Raw genomic sequence first — 22,693 nt, 5'->3', positions numbered from 1 at the left:
TCGGTGGCCTCTCCTGCCCCTTGTCTCCTCCCCCCATCACCCAGCAGCCTGGGGCAGGGAGGAGTGGAAGCACGAGGCAGGGGGTGGGAAGCTGCCGGCAGGGCTCTCCCTGCCTGAACCGGTGGGGCTTCCCTGTGGCGCGGGTCTCCACGGTGGAGGGGGCAGCTCCAGCTTCCATGAACTTTGGAGTCTCCACTGTTTTGCATAATTCCACGCTGCAATGACTGAAATCGGATTTTTGTGGCTAAAAGTGACCCAAGGTATTTTTATTATCTTGGATTGACCTGAAAAACCAAGAAACTGACCTTAGATTTCATCCAAGGTTGAGGGAGAACTGACCCCACAGAGCAGGTTTGAAAAGGAAAAGGGAGAATGAAGTGGTTTTCTGGTTTTACCCACAAGGCTCTCTTGCTCAGTAAATGTGTTACACAAACAAGGAAGAATTCTGGCTAATTTAGCCAGAAAGGGATTTATTGATAGGATACTGGGTAGCTCAGAGAATCACTATGGGCTCAAGGAGCAGCTTCAGCAACTACATGGTGACAAAGGGAACTCCAGAGAGGATGCCACCACCTCCCTCTGCCCACAGGGCACTGGGTGACGCAGTCTTCACGTGTTCCTGGAAATTGTGATAGGAGGCAGCCCCCATCTCCCATCAAAGCCCTGTTGGTGGGGAAAACGCCAAATACAAGCCCGTGACTCAGATGCTGGGCCCTGGAGGAGGGGAGCAGGCAAAAATCTATGAAAAGGGTGAACCCTTAATTGATCACTCTTAAAATGGAAGTAACAGCTGCATTCACCCCCAAATTATCAAGATGACATTTTCTGCCACCAGGCTAAATGAGGATCTGAGAACTAGATTGTTCTACAAGATAGATTATTATAGAAAAATAAAGATACTTTCTTGCATGACTGAGTTTGCAGCTATGAGATTCGTATTCACCCCAGAGACAAGGCAAGAAATGAACAAATGAATCAATGAAAGTCCCTGGCATGTGCTTGTACACAATGGGTCCGGGCTCAGTAAGTGTTGGACAAGGATGCTGGTCAAAGTCATGGTCTTCCCTTCCTCCCCATGCCCCCCACCCAATTGTCTCGCTGCTGCCCAGTTAGGGGCAGGGCCCTTCACTCCTGCGGGGCCAGACAGGGCATGTGAGCACTTGGTCTCACGGATGGGAAGCTCGCTCTGTGCTCTGGGAGCATGTGCAGCACACAGCAAGGGCCAGGAGACCCAGTGGTAGGTGGCAGGGTCGGGGCCACACCGATGCTCTGGACCCACCCCTGGAACGGCACCACCCATCCCTGGTGCCCCCAAGCCCTGGACTCCAAGCCTCCCTTCCAATCCCTCAGCCTCCCTCAGAGGACTCAGCCCCAGGAGGGCCATAGGTGCCATGTCCTCTGGCCCATGGAGGGCGTACCTCTTGTCCCTGTTGCATTTTGCCCTCCCCCGCCCCCCCGCACCATTCCTCCTCACCATCCTTCAAAGCTCAGATGAGTTCCCGGGAAGCCTGCCCTGGCCACTGTTTGGTCTCTCTCCTCTGAGCCCCATGCTGCCAGGCCACATGCAAACCAGTGTTCTTAAAGCTGGAAAAGACTTAGCCTTTTCAGAATGACTTAGTCCAAACTCTCCACTTTAAACAGGGGCAGGTTGAAACCCAGAGACAGTGTTAACCCACTGTAGCTGTACAGCCACACCGGTGGTCAGTGGCAGAGTCCAGACCCCTGGACCCCCAAACTCCAGTGCCCCTTCTCCCTCCTGGGATGCTGCGTGCACTGCCTCGCGTGTCTGCTTCATATGTGGGTGCTGTGCCTCCCCACAAGGGCACGTCCCATGGGGATGGTCTCTTTCTCCTTCTCAGGCGGACAGCAGGTGGTGCCCAGAGCCCACCAGGCATCCCCGGGGTGGGCAGAAGCCAATCCAGCGTTCCCTCCCTAAGCATTTACTGATGCTCTGAGGTCCCGATAAGTAAGACTAGCACCAGTGGGTGGTAACTCCTTCAGGGGGGAAGGCTGAGAATGGTTTCCGTGGAGACCGCCCAGGCTCTGGTTTCCATAGCAACGCTTGCAAGAGGTTACAGCGCTTCCTTATGTCAACTTAACATTTCCAACTGTTTCAGTCTTCAGGCCAAACCTGGAACTAATGCAGAGCTTCCTTTCTAGGATGGGTGACAGACCTCAAGGGCCAGAGGGGAAACAGGTGAAACACTGTGCAGTTAGCTGACAGTGAGGCCACCTCCTCACCTAGCAGGCCCTCCTCCATCCCAGCTGCATGGTATATATCTGCCGAGTCATACACACACTGAAGTGATAAAAAGAGCACATCTTCATGACGTGGAAGGATATAAAGTCTTACAGCTCCCTGCCATCCCTGCCCTCCAGAGGTAACTGGTGTTACAAGGCTTTGAGAATCTTTCCAGAAGTAGTATATGCACCTCCACAGAGCTAGCTTCTAGGAAGTTCACAAATGGTATATATGTGTCTGTGTGTATATATATATATATATTTTTTTTTTTTTTTTTTTCTTGCTCAGCCACCTGCTTTATGCTAATTATAGATCTTGGAGAACTTTACACATCAGCACAAATAGATCTACTTCATTCTTTATAATGGCAACAAAATATTGCATTTCTCTTTTTAAAACTAATTCTTCATCTGAAGGTCTTTGGTTTTCAGGTTCTTGCTATTACAACAATAAACACCCTCGTACATATATTTCTGTATACTTGTCTGAGTATATCCATAGGATAAATTCCCCAGGGTGAAATGGCTGGGTCACATGCATTGCACTTTACAATCTGAGATTTTACAATGTGATTCTTATCAAACGAATTTACTGCCACTATTGACACAAGAAGACTTATACACACTTGGGAAGACTGGGCATTATTAAACTTAAACAAAACAAAACCACAAAACCAATCTCTCCTAATCATACTATGAGACCAGCAAAACTTTAACACAAAAGCCTGACAAGGACAGTATGAGAAAGGAAAATTACAGGTCAGTCTTACTAATAAACATATACCTAAAACTCCTAAACAAAATATTAGCAAACAGAATACTATAGCATAGAAACAAGGTAATACATCATGATCAGATCAGTTATTAATGCTACTCACCTCATTAACAAATTAACAAGGGAAAAACATGTAGTCATATCAATAAATGCAGAAAAAACATTTGATAAAAGAATTCAACATACATCGTTGACTGACGCGGGTTCGATCCCTGGTCGGGGAAATAAGATCCCACATGCCACGGGGCAGCTAAACCTTTGCGCCACAACTTCTGAGCTCACGTGCCTCAACTGGAGCCCGCATGCCCTGGAGGCTGCGCGCCACAACTAGAGAGAGAAAACCCGCACACCACAACTAGAGAGAAGCCTGTGCACTGCAACGAAGAGCCCGCATGCCTTAACTAAGACCCGACACAGCCAAACATATAAAATAAATAAATAAATAATAAATAAATCTTTAAAAAACCCACATACATTCCTGATTAAAAATAAAAACTAGAAATAGAAGACAACTTCTTTAATTAACCTCAAAAAGAATATTCTCCCAAAAGGGAACCCTCCTGCACTGTAGGTGGGAATGTAAATTGATACAGCCTCTATGGAGAACAGTATGGAGGTTCCTTAAAAAACTAAAAATAGAACTACCATATGACCCAGCAATCCCTCTACTGGGCATATACCCTGAGAAAACCATAATTGAAAAAGAGTCATGTACCCCAATGTTCATTGCAGCACTATTTACAATAGCGAGGACATGGAAGCAACCTAAGTGTCCATCGACAGATGAATGGATAAAGATGTGGCACATATATACAATGGAATATTACTCAGCCATAAAAAGGAACAAAACTGAGTTCTTTGTAATGAGGTAGATGGATCTAGAGACTGTCATACAGAGTGAAGTAAGTCAGAAAAACAAATACCGTACGCTAACGCACATGTGTGGAATCTAAGAAAATGGTACTGATGAACCTAGTGGCAGGGCAGGAATAAAGATTCAGACGTAGAGAACGGACTTGAGGACATTGGGGGGAAAGGGAAGCTGGGATGAAGTGAGAGAGTAGCATTGACATATATACACTACCAAATGTAAAATGGATGGCTCATGGGAAGCTGCTGCATAGCACAGGGAGATCAGCTCGATGCTTTGTGACGACCTAAAGGGGTGGGATAGGGAGGGTGGGAGGGAGGCTCAAGAGGGAGGGGATATGGGGATATATGTGTATGTATAGCTGATTCACTTTGTTGTACAGCAGAAACTAACACAACATTGTAAAGCAATTACACTCCAATAAAGATAAAAAAAAAAAAAAAAGAGTATTCTCCCAATATCTATACTAGAGCTACACTCATAGTGAATTCCCTTTAAAGTCAAGAACAAAACAAGATTTGTAACTATTTCCATGGTACCAGAGCTCCTAGTCAGGGAGGTAAGATAAGAAAAAGAAATAAAAGTTTTAATTATTTGAATGGAAGAAACAAAAAGTATTTGTAATCAATACAATTGCTTATATCGAAAACACAAAAAAACTTTGGGTAACCTCTCAGAATAAGAAAGATGGCTTGGCAAATTTGCTGGATCAATAGTCAAAAATAAGTTACATTTCTACACACTAGCAACAAAGAGTTATAATTATTAATTATAATATCAACAGTATAAGAGATTTAGGAATCAATGTAATGAAAGCTGTGCAAGACCTCTACTGATAAAAGTATGAAACTGTATTGGAAGATATTAAAAATCCAAATAAATTTAAAAAATACCATGTTCATGGATCAGGACACTCAGTATTATAACAATTTCAATTCTCCCCAAGTGGATCTATAGATTTAATATGAGTCCAATAAAAACCTCAACAGAACGTTTTGTAGAACTTGATAAATTGTTTCTGAAATGCATATGAAAGCAAAAGCCTAAGAATAGTCATGGCACTGCTGGAGAAAATTAAGGTGGGAGACTTGCACAGTCAGATGTGCATGTCTTATTTTAACTGTGGTTATGGCTCAAAGAATAAACCCAATAGGACGGACTAGAGAGCCCAGAAATAGACCTTATGCATATGGAAACTAGATCATTGCAGACACACACTGCAGCTCAGTGAGGAAAGGAAAAAAAATCCACCACAAAGAGAACGAATGATTATTTCTACCTCACACCATACCTGGGAATAAATTCCAGGGGATTTTAAAATGTAATATACAAAACTTTAAAAGGAATAGAAGAAAATATAGGATAATCTCTTTTCATTCTTGGGATAGGAAGGATTTCTGAAACAAGGTGCACAAAACCCTAACCATAAAGAAAAAGATGGATACATTTGACTACATTAAAATCAATAATTTCTGCTTGGGAATTCCCCAGTGATCTAGTGGCTAGGACTCCGAGCTTTCACTGCCGAGGGCCCGGGTTTAATCCCTGGTTGGGGAACTAAGATCCTGCAAGCCGTGTGGCATGGCCAAACAAAAAACAACAACAAAAAAATCAATAATTTCTGCTCATCAAAGAGGCCACAACGAAAAGTGAGAAGACAAGTCACAAACTTGGGTAAGGTATTTGCCACACGTCAATGATAAAATATATAAAGAACTTCTACAAGTTAATAAGAAGAAAATGAAGCATCCAATAGAAAAATAGGCCAGAGAACACAAACAGGCATTTTATATAAAAGGTCCAATACACATATGAAACTTGACTCACTTTCCTAGTAATCAGGGAAGTGAAAATTAAAACCAGAATGCAATACCATTTTACTCTCAATCTATTGACAAAAAATCCCAAGTGTTGTTAATATTAAGTGTTGGCAAGAACTTGGAACAAGGAGGATGCCTATGCAGCACAGGTGGGAATGTGAATTGGTTCAACGCATAAGAAACAATCTGGAAGAGTTTTTTTTAAAAATATTTATTTATTTATTTACTTGGTTGCGCTGGGTCTTAACTGCGGCAGGCGGGCTCCTTCAGTTGCGACTCAAGGGCTCCTTAGTTGCTGCACGTGGGCTCCTAAGTTGTGGCATGCATGTGGGATCCAATTCCCTGGCCAGGGATTGAACCTGGGCCCCCTGCATTGGCAGCACGGAGCCTTAACCACTGTGCCACCAGGGAAGTCCCCAATCTGGTAGAATTTTTGTGAGTTGTCCATTTGCATACTATGTGGCCCAAAGATTCCCTCTCTAGGGAATACAGGTGTATATAATAGAGAAAACCTTGCAGAGGTGAACAGAAGCCTTGTAGAAGAAATGTTCATTAACGCATTGTTGTAATAATAGTAAAAAATCAGAAAGAACCCAAATATTCATTGTTAGAATAGGCAATTAAATTATATATTCACATAGTGGATTGATACACAGCAGTACAAATGAATTAAATACTATTACAGGTGTCAACATGGCTGAATCTTAGAAATATAAGGTTGAGGGGAGGAAAGCAAATCAGAGAATAATACATGTATTTTATTACTACTTTTATAGTATTCAAATCCAAGCAATACTACATTAAGAGCTTCATAGATATGTGGTTATAAAGACTTTTAAAGCAAAGCAGAGAAGCTCAGGATAGGCGTTACCTGGATTCGTTAATTAATATACAAAGATTGGCTTAATACATGGAAAATTGGTATATCTGCATGATTATCTTTGGATCTAAAAATAGATGTATCTTTAATGTCCCTCATAGGATATAGAGGTGGGGGGTGGAAGTAGAGGCTGGGATGATGTGGGAGCCTCTGAACATGGGAGCCAACAGTTCATTTCACCCCTGAGCATGAATGCTTCTCCCCATATTGGGAGGTGGTCTACTTCTCCTCCACTTAAATCAGGGCTACTTTGGTGACTTGCTTTGACCAATAATGCATTAAAGTAATATTCTGGATCTTCGGATTCCAGGCTTTAAAAGGACTGGCAGTTTACCCTTCCCCTCACTTGGAGCTCAGTTGCCAAGCTGTAAGGAAGGCCGGGGTATTGATTGGCACCCATTTGTAGCCATACACTGGACAGTAGGGGCCATTTTGGATGGTCCAGCCCAGCGAAGCCTCCAGCTGAGTGCAAAGCACGAGGGAGCAGCTAGCCCACAAGGGCTAACAACAGTCAGTGTGGAACTCAGCCATCCTGCAGAATCAAGTTCTGGGGTGGCTTGTTATGCAGAAGCAAGGGGAGAGGGACATGCAAAGAATTCAGTGATATTGGCAGTCTTCTGTTTCGTGGGTTGGCTGTGGGGTCATTGTACTTCATAACTTACATGCTGGTGATTTAAATATAGTATTCTGTACGTATTAAATGTTTCACAATATAAAATATGAAACCCCCCCCAATTTATCAGATTGTTATCTCCCTAGTTTTGATTTGTATTTTCTATGCAACTGTGATTAAACATCTGTTCATGTTTGAGCAATGAACCATTTGTATTTCTCTGTGAACTGCCTGCTCCTATTCTTTGCCCCTTTATCTATTGGGTTATTCATTTTTTCATATCGATTTATAAGAACTTAGCATATTAAGGAAAATAGCCCTTTTATGTCCTGTGTTTCTAAAATATCTCCCCCAGCTTGCCACTTATAAAACTTTTGACTTTGTGGTATGTTCTGTTGCACATAAATTTTAATTTTTTATTAGTCCAAGTTATTATTACTGGTAGGTATCACGCTTAAAAAGATTACCCTCCTCCAAGATGATCTTTTAAATCATCTCAAGTACTTTTAAGATTCATTTCATACTTAAAACCTTTGAATTAATTTTGTTACAGGGAAGCAGGACCCAGGTTCATTTCTTGTCAACATGACTAGCCAGTTCCAACAAAAAGAACCCACACATACCCCACTAACCTGAATTTCCTTGTACTTAAATCAACTTCTGGGCACTCCATTGTGCCTCATTGATCTTTTCCTTTGCTACACCAAACTCTTTACTTTATATTTGGAGACTGTTCTGCCCCCCTTTTCAGGATTTACCTGGCTATCCCCCATGTTTACTTTCCCCAAATAACTGAATGTGTCAGTTAAAGAATAAACCCTATTGGCATTTTAATTGTGACTGCGTTGCATTTAGATTGGGAAATGTAACAGAACCCAACATCTCTGCAAGATTGCCTTTGAATCTGAGAACAAGGTGTGTCTGCAATAATTTGAATCTTTTACATCCTTCGCAGGATTACCGAGTCTGTGAGCCAAGGGTGTAGACACCCATCCTTACCCCCAGGGCAGGACCCAGCTCGCACCTCTGGGGTCCACTCAGCCAAGGCTCCAGGCAGCTCCCACACCCTTCTTCTCTGCAGCATGTGACCCTGTGACTCATGCCAAACCCTACCTCAGATCCACCGAGATGGTTACTAATCGCCCAGAGAGTGTGGCGAACACGACACCGTCGTCCTTGTGCTTAAGGACAAGCAATAATGATGTCATCTTCCGTGTAGAACTGAACGGGTGGTTTATAGGCACTTAAAAGCAGCCAGACCTTGGGCAAGTTGCATGATCTGCGGTCCCTTTCCTCCTCCCTTGCCTGTAAAATGTGAATCTACCTGGCGGGGAGTGACAGAACGAAGGGGACACCTACGTTCCTTGGCTGAACCTCGGAGCAGGCCCACCTCTTCAGGGACCAGACGCCGAGCCCTGCGTGAGCTTCTCCTTCCTGCCGCTCCCACCACGCCCACCTGCACCCCCCCCCCCCCGGACACCTGCCTAGCCTACGGGTTGGAGGCGCACCCGTCACCAAGCCGACACCCCGCCCCGCGCCCCCCACCCGCCTTTCCCAAGCCAGAATCACAAGTCAAAGATGTGTATTGTTCTACAGACACTTCTGAAAAGAGATCTAATTGAGAAAATATACAAGGCATTTAAGAGTTTCATCTCCAGCGAGCACCGAAGTCTGACTGGAGGCGTCGGAGCCCTCCTCTTCGGGGCTCAGGGCTGAGAAGGTTAGCACATCGAATCATCAGTAAAAACATGCAAAAGTGAGAAGGAAACGGAAAATAACGCTGTGTTCCCCCAAAGCGGAGGGGGACGGAATTTCAGAACAAGGAGGCAGGGTGTACAAGTACCAGGTGGCTCTCCCTCCCTTCCCCCGGTTTTCCTCTCAAACGGCCCCGAGCTGGAGAAAGCGGGGAGCCCCGCCCACTGGGCAGGACCCACGGCGCATCCCTGCTCAGTGTTCAGCCCGCAGGGCTGGCCGTGGACAGGAAGAGATCCCCCCACTTCTGCCCTGTTCCTTCCCTGGCTGTGTCCGCGGGGACCCCGCTTGTGCTCCTGGGGGGCCAGGGCCCCCAGCCCTGGCTCCTTCCTTCTTTGGTTCCACCCGGAGATTGTTGTGCTTGACGGATTCATCCCACCCCGCAAACTCCAGGCTCCCACTGGTGGGCTGAAGGCACTGACAGGAGTCCTGGGGAGACCCCCAGGACAGCCACCTTCCCTTGTGCTCTGGGCGGGTCCACCCCTGGGTACGTTCCCTCCAGCCTCAGCTCAGGCCCGGGAGTCAGGACAGGGGAGGAAGTGCGCTGTGCACGGAAAAAGCCTCTCGGGCCTTTCCCAGCTGTGCAGACGTTCCTGAACCCCCCTCCACCCCCTGCCCCCAGCCCGCCCCTCGCCAGAGCCCCAGCATGCCTGGCCCTTCCCTCCAGTCCTCCCCCTTGGGCTGCCACTGCAGCTGTGGGCCAGGCCCCCGGGGACCTGACCTCAGATGGTGGTCACAGAAACCATCTTGGGGCGCCCCCTCCATCCCCCAGACCCAGGAGGGCAGCAGAGGGTGAGGCCTTGAGAGGTTACAGCTCTGGTACAGGGAGGCGGGCAGGGCTGGAGAGAAACGGGAAGACACGTCACATCTATGGAAAGGCGTCCAAAGTACAAGCTAAGCGAGGGGAAGGGCCAGAGTGGCCAGAAGAGAAAATGGAAGAGGGCAGGGGCGGGGCCTGGAGGGAGGGGCGGGGCTTCACGCCACCCCGCAGATGAGCGTCTCCACCACGAAGGTGTTCTCGAAGTGGCGGATGGCGTTGCAGTTCTTGGCCCCTCGCTTGTTGATCCCTGGGAGAGAACAGAGAAATCCCAGTGAGGCCTGTGTGCTGGCCTAGAACTGGCTGGGCCACAAAGGCCACCAGCCTCAGAGCCTGAGCAGGGCCTCAGGACCCGGGCCGGGGAGGAGGAGGCCCAGGAAGCGAAACCCTGCTTCACCCAGAGGCAGCGCAGTAAGGCGGCATGAGCTCGAAAGCTGGAGTCAGACCTCCCAGCTCTGCCACCTTCTTGCTGTGTGACCTCAGGGGTGTTTCTTAACCTCTCTGTGCCTCCATTTCCTCATCTTTAAAAGGGGCGGCAAGCATAATGATGACAAGGATGAGGACGATGATAACTTACACTCTCTTAGGAGGACGTAAAGAGTGTAAAGCAGTGCCTGGCACAGAGTAAGTGCTCATTAGCTGTTATTACTGCTGCTACAGTCTGAGCTCTCTGACAGCTGGTCTTCAGCTACGGGGCCAGGCACTGCCAGAGGGTGGCCGTGGTTTGGAGCTCAGGGCAGGGGCCAAGGTGGGTGGAGTCAGCCACTCACGCCTCCGGGTGGCCCTGCGCCGCAGCCGGTAGGTGTCCTTCCCGCTGCACAGGTGGTAGATGAAGGAGCCCAGGGCCTCCTTGTCACTGACGTGCTCCGTGACCACCATCTCCTCCTGGATGATGTACGTCTGCGGGAGGTAGGTCCCCCTCTGCAAAGGGAGCGGCCCCAGCACTGGGTCAGTACCAGGGCTCGCTGCTTTCGGTCCCCGACTGCCCACTGCCCTCGCCTCCCTCCTTCTGCACTTGAGCCCCCAGCGCCTGCAGTGCCCATCCAACACGCCCACCCCCTCATCCAGAGGCCGCATGGCACGCCTTTCTGACGTCCCCAGGCACTTCCTGCACCTGCACCTGCACTGCCGTGAGTCACGTGTGTGCGAGTCTGGTCTCCCACCCTAGGGGGAGCGCCCCTCGGGGGCAGGGTCCCCATCTCCTCCCTGCACTGCTGACACGGGGCGAAGTGGGGCATGGCCATGAACACTAAGGAAGCTGGTCTTGGGGTTCTTCCCAAGTGAGGGAGGCAGAAGGGGGAGGCTGGGGGGGGGTGTGTGCAGAAAGGAGAGGTGTTGACTCTGAATGTGGGAGAAGGGAGCTGGAGGCGGGGGGACCAACCTGGGGTGCTGGGCCCAGCTGACAGCAACGCCCAGGCCCCCCATCCTTCCCTTGTCTCATGGAGGGGGGGCAAGGGAGGGACAAGATGCTGTCGGGGCCCCGCTCACCTTCACGTTCATGAGGAGCTCCCAGAAGTTGCGAGGGGGCAGCACGATGGTGGTGTTGAGCTCAATGACATAGCACTTGTCCAGGGAGATGTCGTGATAGGCAGTGAGACCCTGAACAGGAAGAGGGGGCCGCGTCAGTCTCCGCAGGCGAGGGACTGGCCCCGGCGGGCTGTACGAGGCACGAACCCCACCGCGCCCACCGCGCCCGTGACGCACCCAGATTCCTCAGCACCGGGGCGGGGCCCCCTTCTCCCGCTCCTCTCCTAGCCTGTGTTTGTAGCAGGTTCCACTCACTAGATGAAAACACTATTAAATGCTTCGGTCGTGACAAGGATTCTTCTTGGGGGTATACAGCTGAGGTTCGAATTTCAGGGCAACGTCCCACCTGTGCATCTCACCAAAGCTGGGAGGTCCCGCCACCCCTATGGACAGCCTGGACCCCCAGCGAGAGATGCTCCTCCCAGCGCCGTGTGCTGCATCTCGGTAAGATGTCAACACGGAAATAGCTCAGTAAAAAGGAACACTGGCCTCGCCCGTTACAGCCAGCAGCTGTCAGGTGGCCAAGGAGAAAATCAACCATGACTAGTTCACATTCAGTGACAACCGCATGACGTATATGATAAAAGCGGTCTCTTTAAATCCCTGATTGACCTAAACCATAGATATCTACTCCATGGTTTATATGACACGGTATGTACTCCAAGTTTGTACAAGGGGCGTGGGCATTCTCCTTTCACACCTGTTCCTCCTTGTGGCGCCCTCCTCGCCGCCCCCGCCCCGGTCCCTGGCCGGCCTCACCCGCGGGAAGTCGCCTCACCCGCTGGAAGTCGTGGATGATGTCTGCGGGGTCACCGCCCCCAAACTGGGGCACCGGCACGTTGATGCGCTCGTAGTTCTCCTCGAGGTAGATCTTTACGTCCTCCTCCAGCTCCATGCGAGTGCGGACCTGGGAGGACAGGGAGTCCTCGTAGAGGACGCCACAGTGGAAGAAGTTGTCTCGGGCCAGCTGAGCAAGGCGGGGGGGCGGGGGGAGGGAGGGAGAGAGAGAGAGGGGGAGAGAGAGAGAGAGAGAGAGAGAGAGAGAGAGAGAGAGTGAGTCTGGTCACACAGCGCCCTCCGTGAGACCACTGCTGCCTGCCGAACCACTCCCAGCTCTGAAGGCCTGGGGAGGCAGGGAGGATGGGTCTGTGACACCCATTTCACAGATGGAGAAACTAAGAAACATGGGGAATCAGGGAGGGTGAGCCGGGTCTGCCAGTTCCTAGGAGGATGACCTCTCTGGGCCTCAGTTTCCCCATCTGTAAAACAAGGTGACCCCTCAGGCCCCTTCTGGCCTCCGAGTCCATGAGTCTATGGCTGGGAAATGGGGCAGACCAGTGGGGGGACAGACACCTGAGAAAGAGCCTGGGGTCGGAGGGGTGTCCTCAGGGGCAAACAGGGGGACTCTGGATTGGACAGGCTGGGCCCTGCAGGGTGCCACCCTCCGCCACCACCAAGGGGTGCTCGCCCGCCCTTCTTGCCCCCTTTGCGAGGCCCTGCAGACCTTGGAGGGCACGGGAGGAAGGGGTAGGAGCCGAGAGGCAGCCCTGTTATCAGATTCTGGTGGCACCGGGTCCAACCTCAAGCAAGGACCCACCACCTTCCCTGGATCCTGTGCTTCCTGAGAAACCTACACAAACACGGTGTCCCCTATCTGAGGGGCACGCCTAATCACTCCATCAGTAAGGGAAGGGAGGCAGCCTGGCATGACTGAGGCTGCGTGACTGACCGGCAGACCGCGGGCCCCTCCTGCTTCTCCAGGGCCTCCTCCAGGTCCGGCCCATGATGGGCAGACACGCTTTTCTCTGTTTTAGTGTAAGCTGTCCCAGAAGGATGAATCATCACACATGAATCATACTGTTCCAGGGCGTAGACCCAGAGGCTGCTCTGAGGTTCCCCTACTCCCTGGGAATTGGGGTGGGGTGAGGAACCCCAAGAGGGCATGAGGGGGGCTGGGATCAGAGGGGAGGTCCAGGGCAGGGCCACAGCCGCAACATGAAAAGTCCCCAGAAAGTGAGAACCAGGAACAGGTGGGGAAGCAGGCCATGGACGGAGGGCAGCTGAGGTTTCCAGGGTAAGGTCACATGGACTGCAAACTCTTCAGTCATTTCCACCGTAGAAAAACTGGATGACAACAAAGTCAAAGCCCAGTGCTTGAGGGTGGGAAAAGGTCACTTGGGTCATAAATGACTGGCAATTCCCAACCTTTTTGTCACCGAGATTCCCCATTCGTTATGTTTATGGTTATTCTATTAGGCAACCTTTCATTTAACTACTTTCAGTTCTGAGAGCTTGGTGGCCCTGCCTCCCTCCCCAGGCCTGGGCTGATCGCAAGGTTGCTGTGACCACGACCAGTTCTTTGGCCCAGCTTCGTGCACAGATTGGTTGTGTGAGCAGATAACCAGGGTGTGATCGTAGGTGGAGGTGACCGTCTATAAGCCACCCTCCACCCTTCACGGTTTATAGCCCAAATGTCCACACGTGGAATGTAAGTCCTTAGAGCAAGACCCATGGGCACAGGGGCTGGGCTCTGAAGGGACTGCAGAGTTCCAATTTCTGTTGCACCTGAGTTTCTGGTGCTAATGCCCTGGGGTGACGCTGTGGGAAGGGGCTGTGGGCCTCACAGCCCAGATTCCGATCCCGGCTCCCCCATCACCGACTGTGCTCCTGGGAGAGCTCCCTGTCAGCCTCAGATGCATCCAAAGAGAGAGGTAAGGACACTCCTCCGGAGCCCGTGGCAGTCAGAGGACGGGGACCCGGTCCTGTCTCCTGGACCACGACCAGGGAGGAGAAGGATGCAGGTCTTCTGGGCTTGCCCTCCCACCTAGGGGTCATGTCCAGGGCTTCCTGCTGCCCCCTCCTCACAGCCCCGAGCACCTGGCTCTGCGCCGTTCACAGTGCCCGCTCCTGCCAGCTCCCACCCACCGCAAACACTCGCCCTTCCCTCTCTGAAACGCCACTCTTTCTCCAAGGCCCCGCCTCCCTCCGCCCCGCCTCACCTGAGCGAGGAAGAAGTATCTGTAGATGTAGACAGAGGCGAACACGAGGCCCATGAGCAGCACGACCATGCCCATCGACAGGTAGCACAAGCCGCCCACAGAGCTCCCCTTCTTGTAGCGGTGGTAGGGGGGCCGCTCCTCCTGGGGACAGCAGTGCAGGGTCAGCCCCGTGGTGGTCCCGCACCCCTGGGAATGCCCGCCACCCCTTTCCGGAAATGAGACCTCACGCTGCTGGCTGGGAAGGAGCCTTGGAGCAAAGGGAGCGGGGGACAACGCTCAGGACACACAGAGCATTGTCTCTGGAAGGAAAGGAAAGCATTACCAGGACCCCCGGCTGTTCCCAACTAAAGAGAAACGGAGCCCCACCTTGGACCCACGGGGACTAAGCAAGCATGTTTTGAATCACCCACGCCATTAGTCCCCTTCGTTATGCCACTTGTGACCACAGTAGATTCTCTCGAACGTAGAGAGGGGGGAGGCACAGACATGGCCTTGGTGACTGAGCCAGGCCCAGGAACCTGTAGGAGCTGGAGTCACTGGGCGGGCGGGAGCCGCTGCTCTGGGCAGTGGGGACCAAGGAAGGCTTTTGAGGTAGGAAGTGACAAGATGCACCTGAAAGCTGGAGTGCCCAGAGGGACCGGAATGGGGACAGCGGGGGTGGGGACAGCGGGGGTGGGGAGCCTGCTGGGCTCTTCCGCGGAAGCTGCGGCGGGAAACGATGGCTGACCGGTGGGGACAGGGCCCTGGGAGGCCCACGGGGTCTGTGCACGCAAGCGCGCGCCCTCCGGCAGCCCTGGGCAGAGGTCAGCCTGCCGGGGCGGCGATGGCTTCACACGGGCACTGGTGTCGAGCAGGCCGTCAGGAGCAGGGCCCGCAGGGCGAAGTCTGGAGGCTTCCGGAAGCCTCTGCCAGGAGGGAAACGTGGCTGCCGGCAGGGAGGCCAGGGCGGGAGGTTCCTGGAAAAACCCTCTGGGGAGCCAGACTCAGGTTCGGGACGGCAGCTGCAGGACCAAGAAGCAGCAAGCCAAGCTGACCCAGCTCCAGTCCACACATGTCTGGGCCAGTGGATGGAGGTGTGTGTAAAACTCAGCAGCCCCGCTCTCCCTGGAGCACTGGACTGAGAATCTCCTGACTCAGGCTCTTCCCAGCTGTGTGACCTCGGCCGTCGCTTGTCTTTATGCCCTTCCTCGCCGGCACCCCTGCCCTAACCCGGGCCTCCTTCACACTGGAGATGTTGCAAAAGCCCCAGGCCTGGCTCTGCCTCTGGGATCCATCATTCAGTCCCTCCTCCACGGTGTCCGGATGCAGCCGGGCGAGGGTAGAGGCCAGTGCCCCCGCCAACCTCAAGGAGCTGTGGCAGAGGTGGGGGGCAGGCGGGGAGCCTGGACCTTCTCACTCCGGCTCCGCCGCTAACCGTCTGCTTAGCCCTCTGTGGCTGCTTCCACTCTTCCTTCATCCTGCTTAGCGGGAGGTCGGGCAGTGGGGACATGGTTCAGGTCCAAGTTACCCAGGACAGGCCTTTATTCTCAGGGCACACGGGGGGCCCAGGCTGGTAGGGGTGGGGTGCAGAGCCTGCTGTGCTTGGGGCACGTGGGGGCGTGGGACCTGGGCCTCAGGGAGCAGAGGCGCATGCCGTCAGAGTGGGTGACGCCTCCCTGCTTGGAGCCCTCCTCTCTCCCCACACCCTTCCCGCAGGAAAAGGGGAGAAAATGCCTGAAAGACACACCCCGCCCCCCATCACGAGGCACATGTATCACCAGGCCAGTGGCCCGCAGCCTCCAGCACCATGGGATGGAGACACAGGATGGAGAGGTGACCCGGCCCATCCCATACCCCCTCACAGGCTGGGCCATCTGCAGGCCTGGGGCCTCTCCCCACCCTGGCCCCGCTGCAGGGGTGCTGCGATCGAAACTGGAGAAGCACCTGGTGAGACCACCCCCCTGGCTGGCATCTCCTCGGCATGCTGGGGCTCCCTGGGGGCAATAACCAAGGTCACTGGCACACTTGGGTGGCCACTGCCCACAGGGCCTCCAGGGACAGCTGCCAGTGGGAGGGGGTGGGGGACTGCAAGCGTTTTGACTTTCCAACAGGCTCCCGGGATCAGCCCAGGACGGGGCGACCCGATGACCAAGCTCTGCCAGCGTCTCGCAGGAACAAGCCACCCAGGGGCTCCAGCCATCCTCAGTGGGTCCTAAGGAAAGGTGGGTGACGCAGAAGAAAGGCCAGGCGCCACACCCACTGGGAATCCTGCCCTGGGGGCACAACATTTGTATTCAGCGAGACCAGTGGGGCTGCAGGGACCCGGAGGCCCCCAGCAGCGGCTGCGATCCGTGCGTGGGAGCATCCCAGCCTGCTGACCCTCCGACCCTCTGCTGGTCCTCCTGTGAAATGTGAGCAGACTCTTCCTGACACGGTTTTGTTGGGATTAAAGGAGACAGAGACCCTGAAAGCCCTTTGTAAAGGATAAAGTGTTAGATAAAAATAGCAGATCTTTATCAGCTAAAGCTCTCCTTTTTTTTTTTTGAGGGCCACCACCAGCCAGCTGTCGAGGCTGCACAGTGGCCATGCTTTGCTCCTGCGTTTGTTCGTTCGGGAAAACCAGAGAAGCAAAAGCAAGCTTATGAGAATCGCTTTTAAAAAACCCAGAAAACAAAAAAAAGTCAATGGGCTACAAAGCAAGAGCCCGAGGGCCAGCTCCGCAATTGAAGCTCACAGACAAGGCGAGGCCTACCAGTTTTATAGCTGCCTTTCTGCTCCCGGCTGGGTCAGGTGTTTCTATGTGCCTGGGAGAGGGGCCGGGCAGGGGGGCCAGGCTGCCCCAGGTGGGGAGGAGGAGGTCAGGGAGGACGGAGAGTGAGGAGCGGCTCCAGAGGAAAATGAGGCAAGGCTAATGTGGCTGAGGACAGTCTCCAGCCGGGACCCCTGGATGCCACCCTGTGTCCTCACACGCCTCTGTGGGGGTCCCTGTGAAGGCTGGGGATGCCCCCCTTTCCCAGAGCAGTGGACAGTGGCTTCCTATCCTGCTCCTACTGACACCTCTAGGGCACACCCACGGCTCAGGCCCTGCTCCCCTCCCTACCCGACACCCCTTGGCCTGGCATGCGGAGGCCAAGCCCCCAGAAGCATCATGGCTGAGCAGGGGGTATGGAAGGGAAAGCAGGCCCAGAGGCTGCTGGTGTCCCGGCTTCGAGACAGAGGCACTGGGACTGGGACGTAAAGCCCCACGTGGGCGGGAGGCCCCTGAATCCTGCCCTCGTTGTCAGTGCTTGAAAGGTCAGCCCTCAGAGGCCTCTGGGAAGCCTGTAGGCAGCCTGGGCTGGAACCTGAGGCCTCACCCCTTAGGATCCTGGGGGGCTTCCAGAAAGTAGAAAAATACTGTTTCCACGGCAACTGGGCTTCCTGAGCCACAGGCCTCGCTGTGCACTCGTGTGGGGCACGTGGGCCACATGTCCGGGGACCCGAGAGGGGCCCAGGCCTCGGCCTGCCTGTTTCACGGAGCCTGCGGTGGAGCTCCTTAAATGATTAGGTGAAGCCAGGGCCCGAAGAGTCAGGGGGAACTCAGCCAACTTAAGCATTAGCTCAGAAGACCCGCAGGGCTCACGGACAGAGCTCCCCAGCTACCTTCCCTCGGTAACGATGTCGAAATTAACTGCAAGCAGATTAACTACAGTCGCAGGCTGCTCGGAGGAGGCTAGCAGGGAGCCAGAAACGCAGCCGCAGCAGCCCCGGGCAGGCGGCTGGGGGCGGGTCTCGCCTCACCTCCCCAGCGCCAGTGCCCCCTCCTCAGCATCTTCCTTTCCCAGGCTGCAGACCACAAAGGCAAGGGCACCAGAGAGCGAGACAGACAGACAAGCCTAGCAGGGGTCGGGGGGGCTGGGCCTCTGCCCACCGAGCACGCAGAGCTGCGCTCAGAGGTACAGACGTCAGCTGGGTAAATGCGGACAAGGCATCGTGAACCTGCCATCAGGGAAACCCACTCCTGCCCTGTGACCCACTGGTGCCCACGGTGCAGGCCGTGTGAGGAGGAAGGGCGTGGACCCCGAGACACTCTCCACAGAGCTCTGCTCTGCGCTGCTTGGCTGGGCCAGGCAGATTCCCTCTTCTGTTCTGTTCCTGGCAGTCAAGGTGAGACCCCAGAGAACAAAGGCTGGGGAGGACGAGAAGCAGAGCTGCGGCTGGAAGGGCTCTCCTGGGGGAGACACAGCTCAGAGACACTGCAGGGGCTGCGCCTTGCTGCTCTTACCATAAACATTTTTTTTATGGGAAGAGAAACTCATCCTCTGTGGCAATCTGCTGACAGCCTTGAAACATGCAAGGATGGGCCGCGGGGAGAACAGAGAAGAGAGGGAAATGAGAGAGAAAGCAGAAAAGCCACTGTGGCACAAGTCCAGACGCCACAGCCCCTCAGGGAAGGCCCAGGGCAGGCGGGCAAAGGGCAGGACTGCCCTTTCCTCTTGGCCCAGGCCACAGGGCTGGCGGGGATGGGGCACTGGGGCAGGACCCTCCCCCAACCACTCCAGGAGACTCAGCTCCCTCCTGCCGAGGACCTGAGGCCAGGACGAGGAAAGTGAAATCTGATCCCCAGGTATGCGGGCTGGGGGAGGGGGTGACACAGGGGCCATTAATCAAAGGCAAAAGCCAAGGAGAAAATTACAGCGCTGAGACGACTGTATTGAACATGTTTCTCTTCTCTTGCAGGCCCCCAGGCCCGACTGTTCACGAGTCTCTACATGCCCACACCTGGCTGTGTGTGTGTGTGTGTGTGTGTGCTTGCGTGCGCACACATGGGGGAGCAAAGACACAGGCAGATGGTGGGGAGAGGGGAACTGGGCTGAGAGGCCCAGGGCAGGCCAGGGGGCCTCCAAAGGGGAAGAATGACCCGGCCAGAGCGTACTAAGAGGGGGTGCTTCCCGCGCAGCCCACTTTCCAGGCTGGCTTGCTGCCAGCTGCCCATCAGCGCAGCATTATCTGGGAGGCAAGCACCACGTGGGGAGGGTGGGCAGCTGGAGGCGCAGCTGGGCCCTCACACCCATCCCTTCCTGGCCCACCGAGGCACTTCCTTCCAGCGGCACGTCTGGGGACAAAATCCTCCTTGTTTCAGTTTTCACTCAGAAGCAGGGGGAGGCCCAGTGTGAGAGTGCTCCTGCCGCCCTACCCTGGCCCCTGGGGCCTGCACACAGGTTGAAATTTTATTAGGACAGCTAGAGGGTGGGTCATTGGTGAAAGGCACTCGTGAACTCATCTGTTCATCGAGTGGTTCTTCCAGGGCTTTAAATCTTATTTTCGAGTCCAGTTCAGTAACCAAGGAGGGTTCCAGGGTCACCCCCAGCCAGAACAGACCTTCTGATAAGCTTTCCTGTGGCAGGCCCATCAGCACGGGACAAACCCAAATGCCCCGTCTTGAAGCAGCTCCTGGGGCCTCCCAGTCTGCCTGCCCCGGGCTGACGCTGTCCTGGGCTACTGTGAATGCCGGGCGCCTGCCGAGCTTACTGGGCGAGGTAGGAGGCAAGAATGGGGGTGCTTGCTCTACGTCGGGCACTGGATGTGGGGGAAACGTACCCACTGGCCAGGCGAGGCCACAAGAGGCTCACAGAAGTGAACTCTCTTCCCAAGGCTCCGATTCCACCAGGCGACTGGCAGAGCCAACATGCGACACCCAAAAGCCTCCCCTGATCCCCTGAGGGCCAGTGAGCTGTGAAAGTTTACTAATAAGCAGATCTGTCCTAAAGGGGCTGGGATTTTAATCCTCCTCCTGGGGCCCCATCGCTCCCCCTTGCCAATTAAGAGAGCCAGGGGACCCTACTCAACTAACAAGGTCTGGGGGGGAGGCACACTCAACAGGCTCGAAGCCAATGAAAACAGCACAGGAAAAATGTTGATATTTCCATTTCACGCTGGATGAGGGGGAAGAGAGGACGCTTGACTTTGGAGCCAGAAGCGGGATGTCAGTTACCGCCAAGGTGATGCTGGCATCTGCCATCCCGCCTGACACCATCAGCAGGCTGCTGCCAGAGAATGTGCCACTCCTGTGAAATTCGGCAGACCTTCGGATGGAGTTTGAAATCCATCCTTCTACTGTCTGGCTGGTCCTCCCTCCTGCCCGAATCCTACAGCTTTTGGAGGCAGGGTCCAGTTTTCCAGGCCTCATCTGGGTGCCCGGCCCTGGGAGTAGCAGCTGGGAGAAGACAGGGGTGAGTGTGCTGCCTTGGGCCCCCAGCCCTGCACCCTCCAGGGGCTAAGTGGAAGGGAGGAAGGAGGTTTAAAGGGCCTCCTGCAAACTTTTAAAGCTGCAGGCCATGCCTTCAGCTATGAAGTGTCCCCCCCCCCCCCAGCCATCTAAGCATCAGAAGAAGATGGAGCTGCTCTGGTGGGGGCTGCAGAGCACCCCCCCTCCCCCCGCAAACCCAGCCCCGGGGGTCACTGATGCTGCAGCGACCACACCAGGGCAGGGGAGCGTGCCAAGGCTCTTCCTGGAACTCCCCACTTAGGTATCTTTGCTCTGGCTATAACACCCACCTCTGAGGACCCTCTCCTGTGTCCTCTCTTCCAGGGCACAGGTCATCCTGAAGCACCCACCCTCCCATACCCCCAAGCAAGGTTTAGTTTGAGCCATCAACTTGGGGAGGGGCCTTGGAGCTGAGGAAGACTTCCCATAAGCCAGCAACGGGAAGGGGGAGGGGGGGGGGACGGGAGCTTGGCGCGCCCCAAGAACGCCAGGAGCGACGGCCGCGTGGAAGCAGCGTAGACGCCTCTACCGAGGCACCACAGAGCCAGGCTGGACCAGCTCTCTCTCCCTCCCCTCCTTGCCCGCCACGCGTCCTGCCCCCTCTGGGCCCTCCCCCGGTCGGACTCCACGCAGCTCAGACAGTTTTCCACGGCGGAAATGCCTCCTCTCCCCCAGGCCGGAGGGAAAGAGGAGGAGGGGAGGCCACTGGAGGGGGCGGGGTGCACCGAGGCCCGCCTCCACAAAGCGCAGCCTGGGTGCTAGAGGGCACCAGGGCACCGCGGGGTGGAGGGGGTAGCCCAGTGCGCGAGGGAGCCGGGAGGGGAAGGAAGAGGGCAGGAAGGCCCAGGCGGCAGCGGGGGGTTGGGGGGCGGTGGGATCAGGGCACCCAAGCCTCGTAACCCCGAATCTCGAATCCCGGACGTGCGGCCAGGCGGATTCTGGTTTATCTCCATTTCACGTATCATCACTTTCTGGTCCACCAATTCAGGTGCAGACTAACAGCACATCCCTTGCCCCCAGCAGTCCCCCGTTTGGGACGCAATCAATAGTCCCGCCCCCTTCGTTGGCACCAGACCCCCTCTCCCCATTCCCCACCAATCACAACCCACCGCCCTACTTTGGGGAAACAATGTCCAACCCTCCTCCCATCCCCCACCTGGGGACTCGACCCGCGGCCCCTCCTCCATGATTGGAACCAGACACACATACCCCCACCGACATTCCTCGAACCTCTCCGGACCAGCTCCCTCCCCTATTCTGGGGCCAGGCGCCTAGGGCTCGGTCCACTTTTGGAAGAGACCTTGAGCGCTTCCTCACCTGGGACCAGCGACTCGGACCCCCTCCCATTCTTCAGACTTAGGCTTTCGGCTGCCGCTAAAGGCCAGGACCCAAGGCCCCTCCCCACTTTGGGATGGCTGACCCATTCCGGAATCCCACTCCCGCTCCGCTCGAGGCTCCGGGGTCCCGATGCGCCTCGGGTAGTCGCCGGAGCCGGAAAGGCGCGCTTTGACCCCCCCGTCCCCTGCCTGAGACCCCCGGTCCCTCTCACCCGAGCCGGCGTCAGCAGGATCTCAGCGGCTGGGGAGGGCGCCGGGGCCGAGGCCGAAGCCTTGTCGGCCTTGTCGGCCTTGTCGCCCTTGATACCGGCCACCGCGGGCTGGAAGCTGATCTTCACCATGGCTGCGCCGGGCCGCGCGTCCGCCCTGCAGCCTCCGGCCGTGCAGCCGCTCTCTGTGCAGCCTCTATCTGTACCGCAGCCGCTCGGCTCTCCGCAGGCACCGGAAGTTTGGATCGCGTTGGGTCCTTTTCTCTAACCCCACCCCCAGCCCGCCCCGCCCCCGCCCCCCCAAGGGAGGGCCTTGGCGTCCTGCGCGCCTGCGCCCCCTTCCCGCCAGCGGGGCTCGCAGTGACCCCTGCCGGGCGCGCTGCTCCGTCCTGGGGAAGTCTAAGGTTCCCTTAACCACTCACTCACTCACTCCATCCATCCATCGCATCCATCCATCCAATCAGGCATGGACTCAGTCCCCATCGCTGCTTTATCCCTTCCAGCTGCCTCTCCAAGACCAGCATCTCCAGAACATACAGTTTTTGTTAAAACCGTGTTTGCCAGGCAAATGTATCTTCTAGACAAGTTCCCGGTGCCCTCTATCCCACTTCATACCCTCCTCTTTG

General features: G+C 54.6%; 1 protein-coding gene and 1 non-coding gene across 2 annotated transcripts; both read right to left on the bottom strand.

The window, feature by feature from the left end:
• Nucleotides 1-6,045: 6,045 nt before the first annotated feature.
• TRNAG-GCC (transfer RNA glycine (anticodon GCC)) lies at nucleotides 6,046-6,118 on the bottom strand. The gene has a single exon. It is a non-coding gene; the product is annotated as a tRNA-Gly (tRNA).
• Nucleotides 6,119-9,572: 3,454 nt separating this feature from the next.
• ITM2C (integral membrane protein 2C) lies at nucleotides 9,573-22,315 on the bottom strand. Its single transcript, XM_059928916.1, has 6 exons — nucleotides 22,071-22,315; nucleotides 14,296-14,436; nucleotides 12,075-12,263; nucleotides 11,258-11,368; nucleotides 10,540-10,690; nucleotides 9,573-10,019 (listed from the first exon to the last, which is right to left on the bottom strand). Exons 1-6 carry the CDS (start codon nucleotides 22,197-22,199, stop codon nucleotides 9,928-9,930), a joined length of 813 nt encoding a protein of 270 aa, XP_059784899.1. The 5' UTR covers nucleotides 22,200-22,315; the 3' UTR covers nucleotides 9,573-9,927.
• Between the last annotated feature and the right edge of the window lie 378 nt (nucleotides 22,316-22,693).

This window comes from Balaenoptera ricei, chromosome 7 (genome assembly GCF_028023285.1).
Source record: "Balaenoptera ricei isolate mBalRic1 chromosome 7, mBalRic1.hap2, whole genome shotgun sequence".
NCBI classification, from domain to species: Eukaryota; Metazoa; Chordata; class Mammalia; order Artiodactyla; family Balaenopteridae; genus Balaenoptera; species Balaenoptera ricei.
Note: the sequence above shows the minus strand (reverse complement) of the source record. Positions and strands in the feature narration are given on the sequence as shown.

Coding starts and splice junctions, on each gene's coding strand:
- ITM2C (XM_059928916.1), bottom strand. CDS start 22,199: ATGGTGAAGATCAGCTTCCAGCCCGCGGTGGCCGGTATCAAGGGCGAC. Junction 11,369..12,074: donor TCATCCACGACTTCCAGCGG/GTGAGGCGACTT, acceptor CTTCCTGTTCAG/GGTCTCACTGCCTATCACGA. Junction 10,020..10,539: donor GCGCAGGGCCACCCGGAGGC/GTGAGTGGCTGA, acceptor GTTCTCTCCCAG/GGATCAACAAGCGAGGGGCC.